Genomic DNA, 27,514 nt, shown 5'->3' with positions numbered 1-27,514 from the left:
AGTCCTTTATATGGCATAGTGCAGTGGTTCTCAACCTTTCCAGCCTACTGTACCCCTTTCAGAAGTCTGATATGTCTTGTGTACCCCACGTTTCACCTCACTGAAAAACTACTTGCTTACAAAATCAGACCTAAAAATACAAGTGTCACAGCACACTATTACTGAAAAATTGCTTACTTTCTCATTTTGTCTGTATGAAATTTTAGTTTGTACTGACTTCACTAGTGCTTTTTTATGTAGCCTGTTGTAAAATTAAGCAAATATCTAGATGAGTTGATGTACCCCTTGGAAGATCTCTGAGTTGATTACCACTGGCCTAGTGGATAGGGGGAAGCTGTAGTTGTGATTTTAGTAAGGCTTTTGACACACGCACACATGACATTCTCTTAAGCCAATTACAGAAATGTGGTCTAGATGAAAATTACTACAGGTGGGTGCATAACTGGTTGAAAGACCACACTCAAAGAGTAGTTATCAATGGTTTCCCGTCAAACCGGGAGGATGTATTTAGTGGGGTCCCACAGGGATCTGTCCTGGGTCCAGCACTATTCAATATTTTCATTAATGACGTGGATAACGGAGAGCATACTTATAAAATTTGTCGATGACACCAAGCTCAGAGGGGCTGCAAACATTTTGGAAGACAGGATTAGAATTCAAACTTGACAAATTGGAGAACTGGTTTTAAATCAACAAGATGAAATTCAGAGATAAGAGCAAATTTCTACACTTAGGAAGGAGAAATCAAATGCACAACTACAAAATGGGATGGGAAGAGGCAGGGTGGGAGTGGGAGCCTGGGGGAAGAGGGTGGGGCTGGGGGCAGAGCAGGGGTTAAGAAGAAGCTGGCGCCCATGAACACTGTGACATCAGAGACAAATCAGCCACTCCTCACTCCCTCCCCTCCAGTTAATTTACATATTTGGGGAGAGTCACTATTGCCCTGGATGTCATAGCAATTGATGCCTTTGATAACTCATTTAACTGAGACTGCCAGATAGCATGATTACAAAGAAGAATCACAGGAGGAAACGTAATGAAAGTATGATAGATATTGCAACTGCTTGCAATCTCGTTGGGGACCATATTGTATTAAGTGCATGAATGGTGTATGAATGTTGGGGCAGGGCGGGTGGGGGAGAGGGAAGAAAAGGGATTCCACAGTTCCGCCAGGAGCTAAGAACAGTGGGGGGTGATTCAGATTAATACTCAGGTTGTAAACCCCCACAAAGAGGTACCAGCCCCTGGGGATGCTTGCATATATGGGATTTTTCCAGAGACCAACAGACAAAGAAAGGGCTTTTGGTCATAAAAAGGGTGCATTTAAGCCTGCTCAGGGCCTTCTTTCTCATCGAGCAAACAGAGGGGACCTCCTGTACAAGGTCCCACACACAGAAAGGTTGGAAAGACTTTGGCCTACAAGGCCCCCATAAGATTGATGGGTGACCTCTGGTAAGCTTTTGCATGCCTATAGGTTCTTTTGTGGTTTTTATATTTTCTTCTCTGTAATGAACATAAGAGTGGCCATATTGGGTCAGACCAAAGGTCCATCTAGCCCAGCATCCTGTCTTCCAACAGTGGCAATGCCAGGTGCCTCAGGGGGAATGAACTCAACAGGTAATCATCAAGTGATCCATACTTCAGTGTAAATGTTGCTGAGGCCTTTGAGAAAACGCTTGGTGATTGGATGCACAAAAATGGATAAGTCGTCCACCTTGTGGTGGAATGCTGTGATAGCTGAGAGGTACACCCTGCCTGAGCTCATGGAGAGGCCCAATTTCTTAAGTTCCAGCAAGTAGTTCAGTATCAGAGGTAACGAGGAAGAGATTGCTGTGATCGGTTTATTTTGGCACCAGGTATTGTATCATCTCTATTTGTATAGCTATGTGTGACGGGTGGTTGTTCTACGACTATTTAATAAAATGTTTTGTACTTCCTCTGAGCATGTCATTTCTGGTCCTCAGAGCCATGGAATAATCATGCCTTAAGATAGAGTCTTTCTAAGTCTGGGTGAAGGATATGGCCTGCGTCCTGAGAAAGGAGACGAGGTAGAAGAGGAAGAGTGCATAGTTGGCACACCACCATTCTGAGACGGTAAGGGAACCACATTTGTCGAGGCCACATGGGGGCTATCAGGATGACTTTGGACTTGTCCAATCTGATCTTGTGATTCTGAAAGTTGTGGGGGTCTCGGGCCCTCAACCAAAGTCTCAAAATTGCTGCCTTGAGGTTGGTTGTTGAGACGTAGCAGGCTGAGGTGGAGGCTATCTCCTCCTCGTGGATCTCTGTTTCTGCCCTTGTTGTTCATATTGTCTGTGTGGTTGCATGCAGTGAATGGACCGGAAACTCTGTGAGGCATAACATCTGCCCTGCCTTTTCTTGATCTTAGGTGTATAAATGCCCAGGGACTTCAACGTTGCCCTTGAGTCCTTGAGTGTGTGGAGGGACTCATCTGTTTTGGCTGCAAAGAGTTTAGGCCCTTCAAATGGAAGATCTTCAACTGTCGATTGCACCTCTCAGGGGAACCCAGAGAGATGCAATGAAGATGCCCTTCTCATCACTACCACAGTGGTTGCAGACCTTGCCGCTGTGTCTGTGGAGTCCAGGGCATCCTGCAATGCTGTCCTGGCTATAAGGTGTCCTTCCAAGATAATGGACATGAACTGCTCTCTTTTCTCCTCAGGAATAAAAAAATCAATAAAGTCTGATAGCTTTGAATAATTAGTATGGTCATGTTTGGCAACTAATGCCTCGAAATTGGAGATCCTAACGTGTAGAGTCGCCAAGAAATAGGCCTTACAGCCAAAGAGGTCAAGCCTCTTCCAATCTCTATTATAAGGCGTGTTTTTGCGGTGTTGTTGTCTGCCCCATTCATTAACTGCATCCGCCACCAAGGAATTCGGTGTGGGGTGCGAGAAGAGGAACCCCATTCCCTTTGCCAGCACATAATATTTTTTGTCAGACCTCTTGCACGTGGGTGGGATTGTTGCTGAGGTCTGCCAAATTGACTTAACTGATTCCATAATCGGGTCATTTGTGGGTAGAGCGATTCTGGAACAGGTTGATGTCTGTAAGCTGTCTAGGAGTTTATATTGCGCTTCCTGGACTTCTTCCAGTAAAACGTCCAATGAGCTCGCAACTCTCATCAAGGTCTTGAAATTGTTTGCGATCATCTCCCGTATTGGAAGGTGGGGCATGATAGTGTCGTTGGGGGAAGATGATGAAAAGTGGGATGCTTGTGCCATCTCCTGCTCAGAGATCTCATCCTCCTCTTCAGCCACCTTTTCTGGAAGCTCAGCTGTTCCCAGTACCAAAGGTGATGGTGAATGACGCGCGTTCAACCTGGGTGGGCTGGGAGATTTGTGGTATTCTGGGGGGTATGCTGCCCATCAGCTCCAATAAGTCCGTTGTAGTGGAAAAGGCATCAGTGGTATCTATGGGTGCCCATACCAGTGTCAATCTTTGGGTTCAGTATAATATCCCCTTTGTGGCAGTTGATTTGGGCTGGTAGGCGTGCAGATGGGAGAAGAATGGTGTGAAGATTATATTTCCCCTTCGTCCTCATCCTCATCACTCGAGAACGGGGGGAGCAGATCGAGGTGGAGTGGTGAGGTGGCCCGGTACCAAACATGCCTGAGTGACATCGGCGCTGAGAATAGGAGATTCTGACATCAAAGTGATCATTAGGTCCTTCTGCTGCAGGAATTGCTGTGGTGCCGGTAGCATCAGTGCCTTTGAAGGTGTAGCAGTCAGTACCGACTGTTGCAGCATGATTGACAGTGTTGATGCGTGCACCGATTGCATTATACCAACAGAAGGTTGCGCCATGGTCTGCAGCGGTGCCGGGCCGCTCAGCGTCAGGTGTCTAATCAGCTCCGTCGGTGCCAAAGCATGGGGTTTCGGTCTTCCCTTACTGCCCATGTCAGAACAAGCCTGCTTGGAGTCTTTTGCTCTTTTGGTACCCACGGTACCAGAGGGTCCCACTACTTCAGCCATGGAGAAGGCCAGTGCACTTGGTACCAATCCGGTCTGCTAGTTTGGGGAACACCATTTTTTGGCAGATTCCCGAGCCGGGGAAGTTCCGGCCCACTTTTTGCCACCTTCTTAGTGGGATGATCTTTAGTCTGAGCCATGGAGGAAGGATCGCTGACAGGTGGGGTCTGTGCTTCAGGCTCAGTTGCCGGCTGGAGAGACTTCTCCGTGAGGCGGACTTGAAAATTGTAGGTCTCTCGCTTTCCTGATCCAGGTTTTTAGGTTGTGGCACTGTGAGCATTTTTGAGGTATGTGTGTCTCGCCGAGGCAGTGAACACACTGCGAGTGCCTGTCAGACACAGGTACTGAAAGTCTGCAGGTGAGTCAGCGTTTAAAACCCAGGGAACCGGGGATGCCCCTCAGAGGAGTGTTTCCCCTTGTAAGGGGAAAAACTAATACAGGTCTGTCTCATCTTATGCTGGGGTTACGTTCCGCGGTCAGCGCGTAAAGCGAAAACCAAGTATAGTCAAAATTACATTGAGTTCAATGGCGGGCGGAATCGTCCACACTACAGGTACAGTATTAAAATTGTTATTTTTCTCTTTTTTTTTGTTTTTTGTTTTGTTTTTGCCGACCGCATAAAGCTGAAATCGCACATGTTAAATGTGCGTAAGATGCGACAGACCTGTAGTCTACTCTAACAGTTAACAATGGAAACCTAAACTTCTGGTCTGAAGAAAAAACAATTTTTTTGAGAGAGAAAATAAATTTAATGGGGAAGAAGAGGAGAAAATAATTAACTATAAAGAGCAAGAATTAAATCTAACTAGTGAAAACTATGGTAATAAGACTAGGCACAGAGGTGCTGCTAGATGCTCCGACTCAAGCCAAAGGCAGTAGAAAAGGAACTGAGAGGGAGTTGGTCGCACAGCGCCAGATAACCACCTGAGGTGGCACGAGACGGGGACCGTGCATGTGCGACCCAAGCAGGCACTGCTACTATAAATCTCTGATTACACGCACAGGGGCACATGAACATCTAAAGTGAAGCACCCCTAGGGACACTCCTCGAAGAAGAACCTCGAGGTACGCTCCTTCCACAAAGCCAGAAGGGATTAAGGCAACTTTTCTCTGTGTTTTAACCAGAACACTACTTTGTTTGTTTTTTAATTATGAATGAACCACCCCACTGGAAGAGCATCTAAATCAGGGACCATGTGTATGGTCTACTATTGATCAGATTAGTCTGCCTATAAACACAGTTCCCTCTCCTGACACATAAATAGCAACAAGGAATATCTTGAAGGACATAAAACAGTTAATTTAAAATGGAAGTAAATACTCACTCAAGGATAAATTCATGAACCCCTGGACTAAAGCTTTCAGAAGCTAAAAGAATTCCCAAAACAGTGAGAGAGATAACACCAGACATTCCAATCCATTCAGCTAAAGAGAAGAAAAACAAGTACATTAAAACCCATTTAATTTACTGTAGGTGATAAACTATATTTTAATTCATGATTAGACATGCCTACTTAAAATAATTACTTTAAGTTTGCTTTTGGGGGAACTTTTTAAATGTGTTATTTGTACTATCGTTGGAGAAAAATATTAAAATAAGTTTTGGCAATATAATTAAAAAGAGAAACATCATTCCTTTAAATTCTGCCTTTTCTTGTTATTGGTTCCTATGCTGGTAGGTTCCTAAATCAAGTATTTCTCTTGCATTTTTTTAACTATGCTAAAACTACCCAGGCTAGTTTGTTTGGTTTCTTGCTTCAGCACCAGCCTTAAAAGTGATATCATCATAGGTCTGGAAATAAATAATATATATTTAGTTGAAATGACTGAGCTATTAAGGGACATATTACATTTTGATTTCCCACTAGTATAACAAAATTTTCTCTCCCCCCCCCACTCTAATTTTTCAGCAGCAGAGTACTGATTTGAAAAGAAGAAAATAAACTGTAACTCTATAACCAGTATTGTCAAAAAATGTATGTAATCTCTTTGATTTAAATTTTTAGGCAACCCTAACACTCAAATCAGTCAAGCTATGCTCAGATCAAGACAGAGCACACCTGACCCTCTGGGAACTTTCCTTCTCTTATAGGAAGTTACATGGCTGCCTACCAGTGGCATTATCCACATACTTATAGAAATCCAGGAGGACAATAATTTCCAAGGACTTCAGCAGAAGTATTGACATCAGTTCAGAGAACTCAGAGGTAAAATCCCACAAATAATTCTTGTGGTCTATATACTAGAAGAAATAAAAATGTTGGTCCTGCTGCAGACTCACAAGAGACAGCTACACACTTGAATAAATAGAGATTGGCAACGTTTTGTATTATAATCAGGCTAAAAAAAGTAAACCTTTCACTAATTCCTCCTGTCTGAGGGCTTATCTTCAGTGCAGTGCTAGTTCAAGATATATTGCTCCTGACCTGACTTGCTTGCACACACACAAAAATCTCTAGCTCAAGTTAAGTGGTGCTTTAAACTCATGCTAGGTGATCTGTCAAGGAGTGGGAGGTGAAGCTTGAGTGCTGATGAAGCTTCAGCTAATATTGCAGCAGGGACTCAGCTTCTGTGCTGCTAATCCAGTCTGTGCTATTCAAGTGTTGTTTTTAGCATGACTGCTCTCATTAAGCTAGGATAACTAAAGAACACGAATTCTGTTTCATGAAAAATTTCAGCATTTGGTTTGTTCTGCCTTCAGACAAAACAGAGACCTTACAAAAAAAATTCACAAAGAGAGAGAGAGAGAACCCCCTAGAACAGCTAATAGCCCAGTAGTTAGACTGTTGACTGTGTGTGTTCTCTCGCTCGCTCTCTTCCCAATGCCAAGCCCCTCCTTCCCCAACTAGAAATTCCAACCTGGACCTCAGAAACCTTCCTGGTGAAAATGTAATTTAAACTGATGTGTTTCTGCAACATATTTTGGTTTTGATGAATCAGCACTTTCCAATGAAAAAACATTTAGTTGAAAAGTCCTGACCAGCTCTAGTTCATTCAAGGATAGATAACTCGACTTAACACTGTAGTAAAGACAAAACCTGAGACTCATAGATTACCATATAGCTGCCAGAATCTGCCATAACAAAAATGGGTCTACAACTTTGTTCAAACGGGTTTTAGCAATACATACCAAATCCAGAGAACATTTCATATCATCGTGGACAGTTTTGGCTTTGTTCACAATGCATCAGGCATTACCCTGCCAAAATCTCAGGCACAAGAAATATGTACCCATTCCTATGGAGCTTCCCAAGAATGAATTAGGACCAAGCAGAATTGATGAAGGACCCTAAGCTAAACAACTTCTGCCATTTAAGTTTCATCTTATAGATAATTGCCAAGCCTGGCAGCTCAGCTCTCTCACTCACCCAATTCACACAAAGATTTAAAAAAAAAAAAAAAAAAAACAGCAAGGGAAGTTCTCACTATAACCTTCCCCAAAACACATAAACCGGGCATACACAAAAAAATATTCAGACCTATCAGAGTAAAGGGACCTGTCATTATCTCCCTACGATATCTTTATTTTTAAAAACTATACAAAAAAGAATTTAATTTTCATCACAGTACTCACACATAGCAACAAAATAAAATTTAAACACAAAAAAACAAAAAATTCAGATACTCTGAAAATCTTATCACTGCCAGATTCCTGTTTAGGTACAAACACCCCTTCCCTTTCAGTTAAAAGAGAAGGTTACTCACCCTGTGCAGTAACTGAGGTTCTTCAAGATGGCTCTCCCTGTGGGTGCTCCACTTTAGGTGAATCTTTGTCCGTGCACTTACGATCGGAGAATTTCTGTCACAGTGCCTGCTGGGTCAAACATGTGCTGTCCCCATCCCAGGCCACCTCTGGGGGATACATAGCACTGTGTGACCAACACGCCCCCCCCCACCCCCCGGTTCCTTCTCTACTGGAGAGTCTTTAGTGTGAAACCTCCAAAGTAGAGGGGAGGTGGGAGGGTAGTGGAACACTCAAAGGTACAACCATCTCGAAGAACTTCAGTTACTACACAGGGTGAGTAACCTTCTCTTCTTCTTCAAGAAGTGACCCTGTGGGTGCTCCACTTTAGGTGATTGTAGAGCAGTGCCCCTCAGTGGAAGGAAGGGGCTTTGGAGTTGCAGTCATGACGGATGATAAAACCATAAGTTCAAATAGAGCGTCTGATGACGAGTCCTGCTCCCTGACATAATGCTGTGAACATATGGGCTGACGGCCAGGTTGATGCTTTGCAAATTTCCATAAAGGGCACATTGTTGAGGAAGCTATCGATGTAGAGTGTGCTCTGGTGGAGTGTGTGTGGGTCCCTGATGGGGTGATAGTTGCTGATGGCGATAGCAAAGGTCAGTGCAGCCAGAGATCCACTTCAACAGTCTTTGTTTGGATATGGCATCTCCCTTAGATTATTCTGTGATGGAAAGAAATAACTTGGTGACTTTCTCAGTCCTGTCAAAGTAAAATGCTAGCACCCTTCAGATGTCCAGGGTGTGAAACATCAGTTCTTGTTTGTTCCCATGAGGTTTTGGGAAGAACCATGGGAGATAGATGAGTTGATTCAAATGGAACGAGGAAACTATTTTAGGTAAGAATTTTGGATGATGTCTTAGAGTAACTTTGTTTTTGAAAAATACTGTGTATGGGCATGTGTCATGAGGGCCTCAAGTTCTCCTACTCGTCAGGCGGATGTAAGAGTGACAAGAAATGTCACCTTCCTTGAGAGGTGAACACATCACTAAGGGTTCAAACAGGGTTCAAACAGGGTAAAAATTACAAAGACCCTTGAGAAAACGTTTAATGGTAGGGTGGGTGAAGATCAAGAACTTCTTTGTGGTGGAAAGCTGTGATTGCTGCGAGGTGTACTCTAATCGAGCTCATTGAGAGACCAGATTTCTTAAATTTTTATGTAATCTAATACCATTGGTAAAGGAGAGGCAGTCGTCACAGTTTGTCCATTCTGGCATCATGTGTGGAATCTCTTCCATTTGTGCAGATAGGTATTTCGTGTAGTAGACCTTCTGCTATTTAAGAGAATGTCCCTTACCTCCTCTGAACGGGTCATTTCACTGCCTCGGAACCATGGAGTAGCCATGCCTTCAGGTGCTGTTTTGCCAAGTTTGAGTGGTGGACCTGACCTGCATCCTGAGACAGGAGATGTGGTGGAAAGGGAAGAGTGTGGGGTGGGCACACAGCCATCTGCAAGAGATAAGGAAACTATCAAGGAGGGGCTATCAAGATGACTCTAGAATTGTCAGTGTGTATGACCCTGGATAGGAGAGGGGTGGGGGGAAAGGCATACAGTAAAGGTGTATCCCATTTGAGGAGAAAAGCATTGCCTAGAGAACAGGGTCTCAGTCCCGCTCTCAAGCAGAAGAATGAGCACTTGGCATTCTGGATTGTCACAAAATGATCTACAGTTGAGACCCCCCCCAATGTTTGAATATGCTCTGTAGTACCCTGGTGTTTATTTCCCATTCATGATCTTGGGAGAATTTCCTGCTCAGTGCAGCTGCAGTGGTGTTTTGGCATCCTGCTAGACTGGAGGCTATGTTGATGATGTGGCAGAGGCACCAATTCCATAATCGCATCGCTTTCTGTACACAGGGAGTGTGACCATGCTCCCTCTTGTCGGTTTATATAAAACATACAAGCAATGTTGTCCGTCAACACCTTTATGGTCTTGTCCCTGATCATGAATAGGAAGTGTGAGCATGAATTGTGGACTGCCCATAGCTCCAGTAAGTTTATGGGCAATGTTGATTCTGATGGGGACCAGCGACCTTGGACCATGTGGTTGTGCAAGTGTGCCCCCACCCCCAACCTTGCAAAGAAGCATCTGTTGTATCATTAATGGAGGGATCTGTGAAAAGAGAACTGTGCATATGTTGTGTGGTTGAGTCCACCACTGTAGAGAATTTTTGTACGTTGCCTGGCATCATAAGGCACTGGTTTATACTGTGTCTGTGTGGGATGTATACTGTCCTGAGCCAACCCTACAGGCAATGCATGTGTAGTCTGGCATGCTTCACGACAAATGTCGTTGCTGACATATGGCCTAACAGTGGGAGACAGGTACTAGCCGATATCTATGGGCTGGTTTGTGTTGAAGTGATCAGGTTGACTAGAGTAGTAAATCTGTGAGGGGGCAGAGAGACTGTAGCTTCCAGAGGATCGAGGTAGTCCCCAATGAATTCCAGTCTCTGTACAGGTGTGAACGTTGATTTTTGTTCATTTATTTGTAGACCCAGGTGTGTGAAGAGAGCTATGTTTTTTTGGATAGCTTCTAGGGCCTCTTCTCAAATCAAGGTTTTGACTAAGCAATTGTCCAGATAGAGGACTATTATGACTCCTTGTCTGCGGAGGTGAGCCACCAATACTGCAAGGACTTTCGAGAATACCTGTGGAGCCATAGATAAGCCAAAAGGGAGTACTTCGTATTGATAATGATCTGTGCCCACAACAAATCTAAAAACTTTCTGTGTGAGGGATGTATCATTATGTGGAAATATGTAATCTGGAGGTCAAGGGCTGAGAACCAGTCCCCTAGTTCTAGTGCTGGAATTACCGTTGCTAGCATGACCATCCTGAATCGCTGGGTCTTCACAAATTGTTGAGTCTTCTTAGGTCGAGAATTGGCCTCCATCCTCCTGTTTTCTTCTGAGTTAAAAATAATGGGAGTAGAAGCCCTTCCCTCTGTGTTGTGTTGGTACTGGTTCTACGGCGCCCGCGTGTATGAAATGGTGTACCTTGTATCGCAGTAAGTGTTTGTGAGAAGGGTCCCTGAAGAGGGATGGGGAGAGAAGAAGCGTGGGGGGGGATGGAGGTAAATTGGATTGAACAACCAGTCTTGATAATTTCTAGTACCCATTTGTCTGATGTGATGGTTTGCCATGCTGGGTGGAATGGAGTCAGATGGTCTCTGAAAGGATGGATGTTGTCAGATAGTTCCAGCAATAGAGTATCTCTGACCCTCGACCAAACCCTAAAAACTATTGTTTAGGGAGTGGGGGGGGTTATTGGGATGTTGATGGCTGAGATGGGAGGCATCTCTGTCTCATGGGTCTTTTTCCTAATTTAAAACAAAACAAACACAATTATGGCATTAAGGCTATTAACGCTATACTAAACTTGCTTTTTAATTAACATAAAGCTGTTTTGTGGTTAAATTTCAGACTTGTAATATATATAGTTATTATATATAGTAATATATATAGTTAATTCAAAATAGCCTACTTCTTACTTTAGAACAGCTGTTATATTAGTTTCTTTTTGGGAGGGAGTTTGGGTGCAGGAGGGGATTCTGATGTGGGGCAGGGGGTTGGAGTACAGGAGGAGCTGCTGGCACATCTCTGCGCGTCCCCGGGGGCAGGGGGACAGCGTGTCTCAGTATGCTGCCCGTGCCCACAAGTGCCAGCCCCGCAGGGGGACAGTGCTGGGACAGTGCGTGGAGCTGCCTCCTCCCCACCCCGCCAGGGGCCACAGAGATGTGCCAGCAGCCAGACGCTTCTGCGAGCAGCGTGGGGCCACAGCATGCAGGCAGCCTGCCTGAGTCCTGCTGCACCAGGCCCCCCCTTAGCCCAGGGCCCTGGGCTGCAGCCCCTAAAGCCCCTGCATTAATCCAGCCCTGGTGGAGAGGACATGATAGCTTCATCCAGACAGTAGGATGAAAAATTGGCAGCTGGGTTGACTTCCTGATCCGAAATCTCCTCCAGCCCTTTGAGTGCCTCTTCCGAGGGTTCAGAGGATCCAAGTACTGAGAGTGATGGCAAATGCTTTGACCTCTCCCTATGTGTACTGGGAGGCTTAGGGTAGTGGTGACGGTATGCTGCCCATGGATCCCAGTAGGGCTGGCAGGAATGGCATTGGTGGTGGTATCCAAGGGAGTCTGTACCACCTGTGAGTTGCAGTCTGAGGTGGTGTTCAGGTTGTTCTAGTGGACCTGACCTGGTGGCTGTCTGGATAGGCAAGGAGTGATGTGAAGAGTAGATTTCCCCTTCATCATCATCATCGCTAGAGAAAGGGGAAGCTAATCTGGGTGGTGGTGTGAATTGGCATGGTACCAAGCGCGCTGGAGTAACAGCACTACCAAGGAGGGAAGATTCCAGTGCCAAAGAGACTAGAAGATCATTATGCCAGAGAATTTGTAGTACCGAGAGTATCAGTACCAAGAAAGGTGTTGCTGGCGGTCCCAATGCCATTACCACAGTTGTTAGTGCCAAGGATCATGCGCTATACAGTACGGAGGCAATAAGGTGGCACCATAGACTGTAGTGCTGCTGAGCTGCTCGGTGACACATGTTTGAGTGACTTTGGCAGTACTGAGATAGGGATGGTAAATTCCTCTTTTGTACCTTTGTCTGAGCCTGCCCACTTAGGTTGTTCGGCTTGCATGGTACCTGTGATGCTGGATGGTCCCGTTGCCGCAGAGGTGGTAGGTCTCAGTGTGGTCAGTACCAATGGGGTCTGATGGGTCGGGAAGTGTCTCTTTTTCGTAGGTTCCTGAGAAGGGGAGGTCAGAGACTGTTTTTTGTCACCTTTTTGAAGGAGTGCTCCTTCCTCTGAGAGGGTGTTGTGGAATTTCTGTCAGACGCCATTGCTGGCGATCGGTGCCCAGGAGGATCCATAATCCTGAATCAGACGCTGGGCAAAGACACTTCTCCCTCATGAGGAGTTTTAAGTGGAAATCCCTCACTTTCCTGGTGCTGGTCTTTAGATTATGGCAGTGGGATCACTTTTATGGGATGTGTATCTTGCGAAGGCAGCGGACACACTGCAAATGTCCATCAGAAATTGGGATTAACGACCAGCAAGTGAGGCAATTTTTAAAACCCAGAAAACTAGGCATGCCCCTTAGAATAGGGTCTCTCACATGAGGGAGGTTAACTGTTCTATACTAATGGATATAATAATAAATGATACTTAAACTCTTAAGAGAAGAAAAAATATTTTTTTTAGTAGGAAAAAAAAACAGGGAAGAGAAAGGGTAGTTAAATATTAACTAATCTAGGTTCTAAAACTACTACTCTAAAGCTAACACTTCGATTAAAGGTAAACTCAGAGGCTTTGCCAGTTGTTCCATCTTAACCCAAGGGTAGTAGAGAAAGAACTGGGTGAGGGGGCGGTGTGACACAGTGCTATGTAACCGCCAGAGGTGGTCCAAGACAGAGACTGCACATGTGCAACCCAACCAGGCACTGCGACTGAAATTCTGATCACAGGCACTGGGATGCAGATTCACTTAAAGTGGAGCACACACAAGGATACTCCTCAAAGAAGAAAAGACAGTTAGCTTTTCCATAACTGAGTGTTCTTCGAGATGTGTTGTTCATGTTTATTCCACAATAGGTGTGCGTGCTCGCCACGTGCACCGGTACTGGAAGTTTTTTCCTTAGCAGTACCCAAAGGGGAGTGCCCCTAGTGATCCCTGGAGTGGCGCCTCTATGGCGCGGTATAAGGGGCGCTGCGTGCTCTCCCCACCCTCAGTTCCTTCTTGCTAGACAACTCCGACAGAGGGGAAGGAGGGCAGGATGAGGAATAGACACGAGCAACAGATCTCGAAGAACATCAGTTACGGAAAAGGTAACTGTCTTTTCTTCTTCGAGTGATTGCTCGTGTGTATTCCACAATAGGTGATTCCAAGCTATATCTGTTGGAGGTGGGTAGGAGTTCAAAAACTCTCAGGACAGAGCACAGCCCTGCTGAACCCGGCGTCTTCCCTGGTCTGGGAGACAATCGCAAAATGCGAGGTGAATGTGTGAACTGAAGACCATGTGGCAGCCCTGCAAATGTCCTGAATGGGGACACGGGCTAAAGAGGCAGCAGATGAGGCTTGCACCCTAGTTGAGTGTGCCCTCACAATTGACGGTGGAGGGATACCCGCCAGGTCATAATAGGTACGGATGCACGAGGTGATCCATTTGGAGAGCCACTGAGTAGAGATCGGCCGACCCCTCATGCGTTCGGCCGAGGCGATGAACAGCTGCGAAGACTTCCTGAACGGCTTAATCTGTCTGTTCCAGGTAAAAGGCCAGAGCCCGTCTCACACCCAGCATGTGGAGGTGGCACTCCTCACTGGACGCCTGGGGATTGTGGCAGAGGACCGTCAGGAAAATGTCCTGACCCATGTGGTGGGCGGAGACCACCTGAGGGAAGAATGAAGGATGTGGTTGGAGCTGGACCGTATCCTTATGGAACACCATGTACGGGGGCTCGGAGGTCACGGCCCTGAGTTCCGAGACCCGTCTAGCTGACGTGATCACCACCAGGAAGGCTACCTTCCACGAGAGGTGCGACAAGGAGCATGTAGCTAGCAGCTCAAAAGGCGGACCCGTCAACCGGGCCAGCAGCAAGTTCAGGTCCCACTGCAGGACTGGGGGCCTAACGTACGGGAAGAGATGATCCAAACCCTTAAGGAATCGGCCAGTCAAAGCATGGGAGAATACCGTGTGTCCCTGCACCGGCGGATGGAAGGCCGATATGGCTGCCAAGTGCACCTTGACAGATGAGGGCGCTAGGCCTTGGGCTCTGATATTAAGGAGGTAGTCTAAAATGAGCTGGATCGGGTCAGCCATGGGTGAAACACCCCGCTCAGCTGCCCACTGGGAAAACTGAGACCACTTTGCCAAGTAGGCTCGAAGCGTGGAGGGTCGCCTGCTTTCCAAGAGGACGCGCTGAACCTCTTCTGAGCATGTCCTCTCCTCTCGGCCTAACCGTGGAGCAGCCACACTGTGAGGTGGAGTGCCGCTAGGTTGGGGTGGAGGAGACGACCCTGGTCCTGGGAGAGCAGGTCCGGGCGTGACGGTAACGGCCATGGCGGGGCGACTGCCAGGCTCGTGAAGGCTCCGTACCAATGTTGCCTGGGTCACGCCAGGGCAATCAGGAGGACCCGGGCCCTGTCCATCTTTATCTTTTCCAGGACCTTGCCAATCAGTGGGATCAGGGGGAAGGCATAGAGAAGCTGGCCTGACCATCGGAGATAGCACCCATTCCCAGCCCCCCCCAGAGCGGAACCAGGGACACTGGCGGCTCTGCCGAGTCGTGAACAGGTCCACTTGGGGAGTTCCCCATTCTTGGAAAAGTCTGTGCATCACCTCTGGGTGTAGAGACCACTCGTGCTGAGAGGAGAAGTCTATGCTCAGGCAATCCACCTGCAAGTTCCGGGCGCCCAGTAGGTGGTAGGCCTGAAGGCAAATGTCATGGGCTATACAGAAGTCCCACAGCTTGAGGGCTTCCTGGCAGAGGGCAGAGGAGCAGGCCCCGCCTTGCCTGTTGATGTAAAACATTGAGGCAGTGTTGTCCGTGAGAAGAGAAGGTTACTCACCTTGTGCAGTAACTGGGGTTCTTCGAGATGTGTCCCCCTGTGAGTGCTCCACTTTAGGTGTTCATGCGCCCCTGCGCTCATAGTCGGAGACTTTTAGTAGCTGTGCCGGTTGGGTCGCACATGCGCGGTCCCTGCCTCGTGCTGCTGCAGGCAGTTAACGGACGCTGTGCGACCAACCCCCACTCAGTTCCTTCTCCACTGCAGAGACTAATAAGGAAACTCCGAAGTAGAGGGGAGAAGGGAAGGTAGTGGAGCACCCACAGGGACACACATCTCGATGAATCCCAGTTACTGCACAAGGTGAGTAACCTTCTCTTCTTCTTCTTCTTCGAGTGCTGTCCCTGTGGGTGCTTCACTTTAGGTGACTTCAGAGCAGTGCCCTCCGATGGAAGGAGGGACTTCAGAGTTGAAGTCATGACCTCCGATAGTAGAGAGTATCCGAAGGAGGTATCAGATGTTGCCTGTTGCTCTAAGGCATAGTGCTGTCTAAAGATATGGCTGAAGCCCAGGCAGCAATTCTACAAACGTCCATGATAGGTACATTGTGCAGGGAAGCCATGGAGGCTGATACGGCTCTAGTGGGATGTGAGCAAATCCCCATGAGGGATTGGCAGTCGCACTGATGATAGAGTTTTGTGCGATTATGGATCTACGTGGAAAGTTCTTGTTTAGAGATGGTGCTCCTTTTGGAGCATTCAGTGATGGATAGAAACAGTTTGGGTGATTTATGGGATGGTTTAGTCTGGTCTATGTAAGAAGCCAATGCCCTCCGAACATCAAAATTATGGAATGTGTAATGTGTTGTGTGGGGTTTAGGGGTGTGGTCTGAGGGAGGCTTTATCCTCAAAGAAGACCATGTATGGGGGTTCCGCCATGAAAGCCCACGGTGCTCCCACACGTCTGACAGATGTCATTGCCACAAGAAATGCTACTTTCATAGAATGGTGTAGCAGTGATTATGTCATCCTGGGTTCACATGGAGAAAAGGTGACGATTCGAAGGACCAGGTTCAGGTCCCATGGTGTAGCAGGCTCACCTAGTTCACGGTAGGCATTATTGAGTCCTCTGAGGAAACACTGGGTCAGTAGGTGGGTAAAGACAGGATGGCAATCCACCTTGGAGTGGAATGTTGTGATGGTAGGAAGATAGACTTTTATTGAACTCATGTATAGGTCTGACCGTTTGAGTTCTAATAGGTAACGCAGTGTAGAGGGTAATGTCTCTGGGATGGAAATCATCCGTTTTAGCTGGCACCAGGCCTTAACTCGTTTCCCCTTCAGGGTGCATGGGGACAGTTCATTTCTGTTCAACTGTGTAACTATATTTTGTACCTCCTCTGCTCAGATTCCGTGAGCCATGGAGGAGCCATGCTCTGAGATGGAGTTTCTGTGGATGCAGGACATAGCCTGAGTCCTGGGACAGTGGGTGAGACAAAAGTGAGAGTACGATTCATAGATGCACGGTCATGCTGAGGGGGTAAGGATACCATGGTTTGGCAAGACCACGATAGTAGAATTACTGTGGCCCATCTGGCCTGATCTTGTGGATCACTCCGTTCAAGAGAGGAATAGGAGGGAAGGCATAGAGACGGGGAGCATTCCACTCGAGGAGGAATGCATCGCCTAACGACTGCATACCGAGACCTGCACCGGAACAAAAACGAGGGTATTTGGTATTTTGTGCAGTTAATAAAATGTCTACTGAGGGGAACCCCCGGTGTTGAAATACATGCAGGAGTACTGTGTTGTTGCGCTCCCTTCGCGGTCCAGAGAAATTTGTCTGCTGAGGGTATCTACTGTGGTGGTGTGGATATTGTGTCTGTCGCACCATCGTCAGGGTTTTATGGCTTGCACACAGAGGTACTGTGAGTGTGCTCCTCCTTGTCTGTATATATATAATATGTACAAGCTAAGGCTTCAAATAGCCTTGTCCTTGATGAGTGGCAGGAATTGGGAGCAAGCGTTGCGGACAGCTTAAAGTTCCAATAGGTTTATATGTCTAAGGGATTCTGCAGGGGACCAGCAGCCCTATAGAGAATGTGGGTGCAGGTGTGCTCCACATCCCAGGAGTGAGGCATTTGTGGTCTGAATGAAGGATGCCCCCGTGCATACATTGGTCAGTTTTGCCCACCAGAGAAGGGGATCCTTTATTTTGCCCGATATCGTGAGGTGCTTGTTTATGCTGTGCCTCTGTGGAACAAAGTTGATACGTAGCCTTCCTTGTAGGCAAACAATGTTTAATGCAGTGTGTCTGACAGCAAATGTTGTGGCTGCCATGTGGTCAAGGAATTGGGGGCAAGTCCTGGCAGATACCTCTGGGCTATTTCACGCAGTGAGTATGAGTGGGTACGGACCTGGTGAGAGTGAAAGAACGTTGTCTCGGTAGTGAGGCTATAGAAAGTTGAGGTGGGCCCCAATGAAGTCTAGCTCTTGCACTGTTGTTAGAGTGGGCTTATTGGTATTTATTAGGAAGCTCAGATTCATGAAGAGGGTTACCACTTCTTCAGTGGCTTGCAATGCTGTCTGCTTGGTTGATGCTTTTAGCAGGCAGTCGCTTATAGTGTGACCATCTTGAATCGTCATGTTTCTGACGAACTTGTTGAATTATCGGAGGTCGAGCATTGGTCTCCATCCACCAGAGTTCTTGTTGGGGAAGTTGATGGTTGGGATGCAGCAACTTGAGAAGCAGATTGTTGTCCCCTCAGGGCCTGTGTCTGCGACCCCGTGAGTCAAATTACCGCTGTTGTTGTGAATACATTGGCCGGTGGTATCATTGGGATGTAAAGTAATTCCTCTTTTTCCTCTTCGGGTAGGGGTTATAGGTTCCCAAGGATCGGAGAATCGCTCATGAGTCCGTGCGTGAGTGGAGTGAGTCGTCTGTCTTTTTGGCGAATAATTTGGGCTAGCAAGTCTTCCACCGTGAATTGTACCTTTTCGGGGAAGCCAGAAAGATAGAGCCATGAACTTCTCATTACAACCACCATCGACACAGATGTTGCAGCCCCGTCCTCAGAATCAAGTGCTGCAAATTGTTCTCCCTTTTTCGTGGCAATAAAATTAATCAATTCAAACATTTTTGCATAGTTTGTATAGTTGTATTTTGTTAGTAATATCACATAGTTGGCTACGCGGAGGTGAGGGGTAGCCATTGAGTAAGACTTATTGCCAAAACTGATCAATTTTTTTCCAGTCCTTATCATGAGTTGTGTTTCAGGGCTGTTGTTGCATGCCACATCGCTGGACTGTGTCTATCACTAAGAAATTAGGCACAGGATGCGAAGTCAACGCCCTTTGTTGGTACACACCTCCTGTTGGACCTTCCGCAGCCACAGGTGGCAGGGGAAGCGTCGGGGGCCACGGGACCAATTGATACCACAGTGCCAGCAAAGGAGCCCGGTGCCACTTCTGTGGCACCAGCAGAGCAGGCTGTTCAGCCTGACTGGCCTGTCCCATCGATCGACGGCTACAAAGGGAGGCCGGGCTGGCGTACAACCTGTCGCTGTCCCTGGACTGGGAGAAGCGGCAGCATCGGGAACGGTCCTGACGGTAGCAGCTGCTCCACGATCAGCTCCGGTGGGCGGATCCGCTACAGCGACGTGCCAACGATTGACGCCCGGGACTGTGGGAGCGGTGCTACGGCGGGGTCCTGAAGCGAAACAACGAATGGGAACAGCGTCAACGTTCATGTCAAGAATGGCTACGGTAGCCCCTCGGAGACAAGGACCTTCAGTGCCATCTGTCTCTGTCTCGATGGGGCCCGCTCCTCAAGGCGGAGCAGTGCCTGGAGCTCCTATTAGTCGGAACCCAGCCAGACAACCTGGTAGGGGTCGAAGGTGACCGGCGTGGACTATGCACCGGGTGGTCGCTGAGCGGCGAACAGTGTCAGGAACATTCCCTCGACCGCGAATGCTACCAAGCAGGGGGGCGACTGTGGAGATCCCAACAGTGGCTTGCCTCTGGACCAGGGAGCCAGCATTCGTGGTGCACCCCTGGCACCAGCAGGACATAACGTCCCAGGCCGTTTGCAGGGCCTCCGGCATGGAGGGCCTCTGGACATCCGGGGAAGCCTGCTTCGAATGGGCCACGCTACTCCGCTTGACCTGAGTCAGAGGCCTGGAGGCCAATGGGGACCGAGGACTGCCCAACATGGGTCTAGCCTCTCCCCCAGAGCTGCAGCGGAGAAGGCCTCTTAGCCTTCTTGGCGTGCCCCACAGACGGGGAGCAGTGCCAACTGGTAGGTGGCACTGAGGGGTCACTGCGCGCCAACACCGCGGTACCCGGTGCCGACTCAGAGCGGCGCATCGGAGTCAGGGTCAATGCCGACTCCATCAGGATAGCCTGGAGCCGAATGTCCCTTTCTCTCTTGGTCCGAGGCTTGAAAGACCTGCAAATCTTGCAGCAATCGCTGAGATGGGCTTCCCCCAGTCAGCGTAAACAATCCATGTGCAGATCATACACTGGCATCGGCTGCCTACAAGTGTCGCATGACTTAAAGCCCGGGGCAGGCCCTGACCCGGGTGCACTAAACTAAACTAATCTAACTACTTCAACTACAGGTACTACTACAATGAACGAACAAGAGTTCTAGAGGAAAGCTGCAGACAAGCTAGAGCAGAGCAGTTCCCAAGCACCTTCATTGGCGGCAAAAAGGAACTGAGGGTGCGGGGAGCACGCAGCACCCCTTATACCGCGCCATGGAGGCGCCACTCCAGGGGTCACTAGGGGCACTCCCCTACAGGTACTGCTAGGGGAAAAACTTCCGGCACCGGTGCACATGGCAAGCACACACACCTATTGTGGAATACACATGAGCAATCACTCGAAGAAGAAAATAGCCTTCTCACAACTCTCGTAATATAATAATTATGGTGCTCTAACTCTGTCCCTGAAAGGGCTCATAGGCAGGCTGGTTGAAACAATACCTGTGGCAGGGGGAGGAAGCATAGGCAGTTATGGGGCCCTAACATTACCCTGGCAGAGTATCAATCAGACTGTACCAGTCCCTGGAAAAATATGGCAGTGCATAAATATTCCAACACACATGTGAGTGAAGGGAAGGTTACTCACCTTGTGCAGTAACTGAGGTTCTTCGAGATGTGTCCCACTGTGCTCCACTTCATGTATCAGTGCACTCCTATGCCGTTGATCAGAGAATTTCAGCAGCAGTGTCCGTCTGGGTTGCGCATGCACAGTGGTTGTCTCATGGCACCGTTGGTGCCTCATCTATCATGCGTGTGACCCAACCCCCTCAGTTTCTGCTCTACCTTACAGTCCCTAATGCAACTCCAAAGTACAGGGGAGGAGGATGGGTAGTGGAGTACTCACAGGGACACACATCTCGAAGAACCTCAGAGAGTAACCTTCTCTTCTTTGAGTGATGTCTGTATGGGTGCTCCACTTCAGGTAACTGTAGAGCAATGCCCCACTCTGGATGGAAGGGGCTTCAGAGTTGCTTGAGAGATCGAGGATAGCACTGTGAAACCTAACAGTGTGTCCAATCCTGAGCCCTGAGTGACTGCATAATGTTTTGTGAATCTGTGTTCAGATGCCCAGATAGCAGCTCTACATATGTCCCTGAGTGGTACATTATTCAGAAAGGCAACTGAAATTGCTAGTGATCTTGTAGAATGAGTTCTGATCCCCGATGGGGATTGTATTTTCTTCTGTTGGTAACATAGGTGGATGCAGCTAGAGAGCCATTTGGACAGTCTCTGTGCGGATATAGGGAAACCTTTTCAGCGTTCCATTGTGAAGATGAAGCGCTTTGGAGATTTCCAGAAAGGCTTAGCTCTGTCCAAGTAGAATGTTAGTGCTTGTCTGATGTCTAGAGTATGTACAATAGTGTCTTGCATGCTCCCATGGGGCTTGGGGCAGAATGTAGAGCGATGAATCAGTTGGTTTAGGTGAAAAGACTATGCTATTTTGGGTACAAATTTTGGATGAGGTCTCTGGGTGAGTTTATCCTTAAAATATATGATATACAGAGGATGGGCCATGAGGGCCCCTATCTCGCTTACTCGCTATGCAGAAGTAGTAGCGACCAAGAACTCTACTTTCATCGATAGATGTATTAGGGAACACATAAATAGTGGTTCGAAAGGAGGGCAGATGAGGTATCTTAATACCAAGTTCAAGTCCCATGTTGGCATAGGATCGCGTACCTCTGTATGCCTATAAGGAGGCACTTGGTAATGGGATGTGCGAATAGTGATGCCCCCTCGATGTTATGGTGGAATGCGTTAATGGCGGCAAGGTGTACTTTAATGGTGCTTGTGGATAGTCCTGAGTTTTTTAGTTCCAGCACTAATGAGAGGAGTGCAGAAACTGCATTAATGCACTTGTTTTGACACCATAAGTGGAACCTCCTCCATTTTTGAAGGTAGGTGTTATGTGCGGTTGGCCTCCTGCTGTTTAGTAACCTGTGTTTAACCTGTTCCCAACAGGCTAATTCATCGTGATGGAACCATATAGGAGCCATGCCTTTAGATGGAGTTTCTCCAGAGTCGGGTGGAGAATCCAACCCTAGTCCTGTGATAGAAGATTCCTCTAGGGTAGGAGAAGTCGTGGTGCGCCAATTGCCATCCACATCAGGTAAGAGTATCAAGGTTGTCTGGGTCAAGTGTGGGCTATCAGTATGGCCCTGGACTTGTTGAGGTATATCTTGTGTATTACCCTCAACAGCAGAAGTATCGGTAAAAACACAGAGGAGTGTTACATCCCATTTGAGAAGGAAGGCATCCCCTAGTGATCAGGGTCCCAGGCCTGCTCTTGAGCAGAAATATGAGCATTTTCAATTTTGTGCAGTAGGAAACAGGTCAATGGATGGGAAGCCCCATTGTTAAAATATGGATTGTAGGACTGTGTTGTTTAGTTTCCATTCGTGATCATGGGAGAACTGTCTGCTCAGTGTATCCGCTGTCGTGTTCTGACAGCTGGGGAGGCAGGAGGCTGAGATGTTTATGTTGTGGCATATGCACCAGTTTCACAGCCTCATGGCTTCAGTGCATAGGAAGTTCCTCCCTGTCAATTTATATAGAACATGCAGGTGATGTTATCTGTCATCACACCTACTGTTTCGTTCTTTACCAGTGGGAGGAAGTGGAGGCACACATTGCAAACAGCACATAGTTCAAGTAGGTTGATGTGTAACTGTGTCTCCGCCAAAGATCATCTCCCCTGAATGGCATGATGTTGCAGCTGAGCACCCCAACCAATTAATGAGGCGTCCGTTGTAATCAATATGGATGGCGGGTCTTGGTGGAAGGGGATCCCCGTGCATACATGCTCTGCACATGTCCACCACCACAGAGACTCTTTGATCTTTGTGTGCACTGTCAGGCTTCTGTTCAAGCTGTTTGTTTTGTATGTAGATAGAATGTAGCCAGCCCTGTAGGCAGCGCATGTGCAGTTTCTGCATGTCTTACCACAAAGTGGTGGCTGCCATATGTCCTAGTATCTGTAGGAAGGTATGTGCCAATATGCGTGGATTGTCCGTAGCTACCGAAATGAGATTTGTCAATGTCAAGGATCTGTTCATCCGTAGTGATACTCTGGCCTCTGTGGAGTCAAGGTGTACTCTGATGAAGTCCAATTGTTGTATAGGGACTAGAGTTGATTTTTATTACTTTATCTGTAAGCCTAGGCTCTGAAAGAACTCAATAGTCTTTTGAGTAATGTTGATTGCCTCTGACCGACTAGGGCCTCTTAGTAGTCAGTCGTCGAGGTATGGAAATATTATTATCCTGTTTGTGTAAGTGTGCCGCCACTACTACACTCACAGCGCTGTGGAAAGGCCAAATGGTAGGACTCTGTATTGATAGTGATCCGTTCCTAATGTGAACCAAAGGAATCTTCTGTGAGCAGGATGTATCGTGATGTGGAAGTCAGCATCTTATAGGTCGATGGCTGAAAACCAGTCCCCCTTTGCCAGCACAGGTACTATCATGGCCAGTGTAACCATCTTGAATCTTTGGGCTTGTACAAACTTGCTGAACTTTCTGAGACTTAGAATCCGCTTTTCTTCTGTGTTAAGAAGTAATGGGAGTAGAAACCTTTCCCCCTGTGTTGTGGAGGAACTTGCTCCATAGCACTCATTGTAGAAGGTGGCTTACTTCTTGTCGCAGAAGGTGCTTGTGAGAAGGCTCCATGAAGAGGGGTGGGGCGGGGGTTGAGAGGCTGATATTGAGGTGAAAGGGATGGAGTAGCCTGATACTGTGGACAAATGGGCCCTAGAGATCATACTAATTGATGCCCAGACATGATAAAAATGGCATAAATCAGCAGCAAAAGTCCTGGTTGGTCACCAGTATTTGCGCGGTCAGGTGAGGGAGGTCATTCAGACCCTTGACCAAATTTTCAAAATTGTTGCTTAGCTGATGCAGATTGTGACGCAGAGGACTGAGTCTGAGATGCTCTACATCTCTGGGGCGTCTGTCTTTGCCTATGAGAATCATATTGTCATTGTTGAAATGGGAGTGAGGTGTCCCTGCCATGTTGGTATGGTTGATATCGTCTCCGTTTCATTGCAGGTGTGTATATCCCAAGAGTACAGATGGTTGCCGGGAAGTCTTTCATAAAGTGGAGGACCTTGTTGGTTTTGGCAGAGAAAAGTTTTTCACTGTCAAAGGGAAGATCTTCCACATTTAATTGGAGGCCCTTCAGAATGCCTGATGGTTAAGGCTACGTTTTAGTCATGGGTATTTTTAGTAAAAGTCATGGACACGTCATGGGCAGTAAAAAAAATTCACGGCCCGTGACCGATCTATGACTTTTACTATATACCCCTAACTAAAACTTGGGTGGGGGGGCCACAGGTGCTCCAGGAGGGGCAGTCCAGGGGCACCGCGGGTGCTGAGGGAAGTGACCCGGGACACTCTCCGGTGCTGGGGGGGTGGGACACAGTGCATAGCCAGGGACCCCTGCTTGTGCTGGGGGGGGGCGTTGGGTTGGCGGGGCTGGCAGGGGCTCCCTACCAGGCTCCGCATGTCCCCACAGCTCCTAGGTGGTGGAGGGGCCAGGGGACTCCATGCGCTTCTCCCGCCACAAGCCCCAGTTGCGCAGGTCCCATTGGCCAGGAACCACAGCCAATGTGAGTTGCGGGGGCGGGGTCTGCAGGCACGGGCAGCACGCGGAGCCACCTGGCCCCTTCTGTGCCTAGGAGCTTCAGGGCCATGACAGTGGGAGCCGAGGAGCCCCCCACCCCGAGGTAAGCGCCCCACCCACCCACCAACTCCTTGCCCCTAGCCCTGAGCCCCCTCCCACACACCCGAACTGCTGCTGCTGACTGCTGCAGAAGTCATGGAGGTCACGGAATCTGTGACTTCCGTGACAGACTTGCAGCCTTACTGATGATTGCAGGCAGGATGCCCCGCGCATTACAACAGCTATGGCTGTTCTTGCAGCCGTGTCTGCCACATGAAGGGTCACTTGTAGTACATTTCTGGTGACAAGTTGTCCCTAGGGGAGTAAACCTTTGAACTGTTCCTGCCTCTCCTCTGGAAGGTCATTAATAAAATAATTCAGTTTGTCATAGTTGTCATAGTCATATTTGGCCAGGAGCATGCTGTAGTTTGCCACGCCGAACTGTAAGGTCTCAGAAGAGTAGATCTTTTGTCCGAAGAGGTCGAGCCCCTTCCACTCCTTATCTGCGGAGTGGATCTATACTGTGGCTGTTTGCTGTGTTGGTTTGAGGCCTCCATTACCAGGAAATTGGGGGAAGAGGGGAGGGCAGGGAAGGAAGTCTATACCCTTGGCGGGCATGTAATACTTCCTGTCCACCTCTTACATGTTGGTGGGACAGTAGCTGTTGTTTGCCAAACAGTCTCTCCTGGCTCCATCAGGGTGTCATTTATGGGTAGCACAATTTTAGAGGTCTTGAGAATCTGGAGTAGTTTGTGCTGCGTGTCAGACACAGGGATCTCCTGACTCTGCGCCACCCTTTAAAACAGTTTTTGGAACTGGTTAAAATCATCGGCAGTGGTGGGAGCATTATGGTTTCGTCTGGTGATGAGGAGTTATGCGCAAGTGAGATCATGTCCTGCTCTGTGCCCTCCTCTTTCTCGTCCCCCATTTCCTCAGGGACATCAGAGGTCTCCGGTATGCAGCATGGTGGTGGCAATCTTATCTCACCTCTAGTGGAGTTGAAGGTCAGTTGTAATGTGCCCTGTATGCTGCCCATGGGTCTCCGGGTGGCCATTGCATGGGAAAAGGCATTGGTGGGCACATCCATGGCTGTCCGTACTAAGGCTGAATATCTTGCCCATATTGGGTCCTTGATTTCATGGGTCCCAAAGGTGGTCTGTTTTTGATAGGTGAGGAGTGGTGCGAAGAGAAAGCAACCTCTTCCTGTTTATCATCCTCATTGCTAGAAAATGGTGGGGTGGAGGGTGAGGCTGATTGCTCCGGTGCTGTATGCTCTGGGGAGCCATCGGTGCTAAAGAGCAGCGAGAGTGGTACTGAGGATACCATGATGTCTTTCTGGTGTAGAAACTGGTGTGGTGCCATCGATTTTGTTACCGATGTCAATATTTTAGATGGTGCCATGGACGTTGCCGATGGTTTGCGACCTGACTTGCTCGGTGCGGATGATGCTATCTTCGCCCTCTCTGTCGGTGCCAAGGAAGTTGTCGGCACTAGTGGTGGTGGCACAGCCATTGGTGAGGGTTTTGGCACTGTGTATTTCACCGTTGTTGTTGGTGCCGTAGAAGAGGAGGAAGGTTTAGATGTGCGCCTCGACTCCTTCTCTTTCCAATGGGGTCCCATGTGGATGGTGCCAGAGGTGCCTGGTGCCTCAAAGGTGCTTACCCACGATGCGGTTGGCACTGAGGACAGCGACCTAGCAGGAGACAATTTTTTTTTTAGTCTCTGCGGTGAGTTCATAGGTCTTTTCCTTGATCTTTTTGAGGAATAACCCTTGTCCTTCACTGAGAGTGATGTACCTGGGAGTCTTTTGCCCTGGCTCAGAGGCCGGTCGGATGAGCTTAAGATGGAGGTCTCGATCCTGTCTAGCTCTGGCCTTTGAAGTACTGCAGTGAGTGCACTTCTGGGAGATGTGCAACTCACCAAGGCAGTGGACACAGAGGGAATGACCGTCAGACAGGCACAGTGTCTCAGCAGGCGCCACATCTTTTAAAACCCGGAGAACCAGGCATTGTTGAGTGGGGTTGAATGTTTCCTGCTCTGAGGAAAGAAAAAGAAAAAATTTAAGTAACTAAGACTAATGAAGACTAACTAAACTACTACTAACTATACAATGAAACTTAAAACTATTTCGAACTACTTTTTCTAGGTTTGTCACAGATGTTGGGACACCGCTATGGAGCTCCATCTCAGGCTGGGGCCAATAGAGAAGGAACTGAGGGTGTCGAGTCGCACATACAATAGATGAGGCGCCAATGGCGCTGCAAGACAACCATGGCGCATGCACAATCCAGATACACACTGCTGCTGAAATTCTCCGATCAACGGCACAGGGTGCACAGACACCTGAAGTGGAGCACCCACAGGGACATCATTCAAAGAAGAAGAATATCTTTCTATGTAAAAAACGTACTGTGCATAGTTTTCAAATTTAAATAGATTTCTCTCTTACCTGTAAATGGTATTTCTGTAATGGACAAAGTCAGTCTCTAACCAGATGAAAGTTTTGCTTAAGTCACTCTTGAACAAGCAGAAATGATTAGTGAAAGAGCAGAAGTTCTGGCCACCAATGCAGGTGATCTAGCAGCCTCACCCATGAATGCTATTTAACTCACAATAAAGTATATTTATAAGTTGAGAGGGGAGAGGCACTTGGCTGGAGTGAGAAATGGTTAAAGAAGAGTCAGAAAATCACACCCAAATTTGGCTTAAGTGAAGCACTTAACCAACGATAATACAACAGAGAAAAAACTTGAAGTTGAAACTACATATAAAGAAAAAGTGATTGGCCTCAATGAAAAATATTTCAGAAATAGGACAAACAACAAATAAGCACACTAACAGTGTAAACCACAGAATAATGATCTTATCGACTCTTAATAGATAAGAAAACCTCTCTCTTCTCTGAATGGGTAAAGTCAATCTCTAACTTAAGGGGATCGGTGCACTATTTCCTCAACAACAATAGGGCAGGAAAATCTCTCAAGATCATAAGTTAAAACAGCCTTGAAAAAAGCTGTATCAGCACAAACACAAGTGTCTATATTGTCTGTGATCCAGAACATT

General features: G+C 47.7%; 1 protein-coding gene across 1 annotated transcript in view; it reads right to left on the bottom strand.

Annotated features, from left to right (window-relative positions):
• LOC128836116 (sodium/hydrogen exchanger 10-like) overlaps positions 1–27,514 on the bottom strand; it is a 161,767-nt gene that overhangs the window by 90,811 nt on the left and 43,442 nt on the right. Inside the window, exon 7 of the mRNA XM_054026133.1 lies at positions 5,319–5,418. Within this exon, the coding sequence (XP_053882108.1) occupies positions 5,319–5,418 (100 nt within the window). The remainder of the gene's footprint in view (positions 1–5,318; positions 5,419–27,514) is intronic.

The sequence above is a fragment of the Malaclemys terrapin genome, chromosome 4, assembly GCF_027887155.1.
Source record: "Malaclemys terrapin pileata isolate rMalTer1 chromosome 4, rMalTer1.hap1, whole genome shotgun sequence".
NCBI classification, from domain to species: Eukaryota; Metazoa; Chordata; order Testudines; family Emydidae; genus Malaclemys; species Malaclemys terrapin.
Note: the sequence above shows the minus strand (reverse complement) of the source record. Positions and strands in the feature narration are given on the sequence as shown.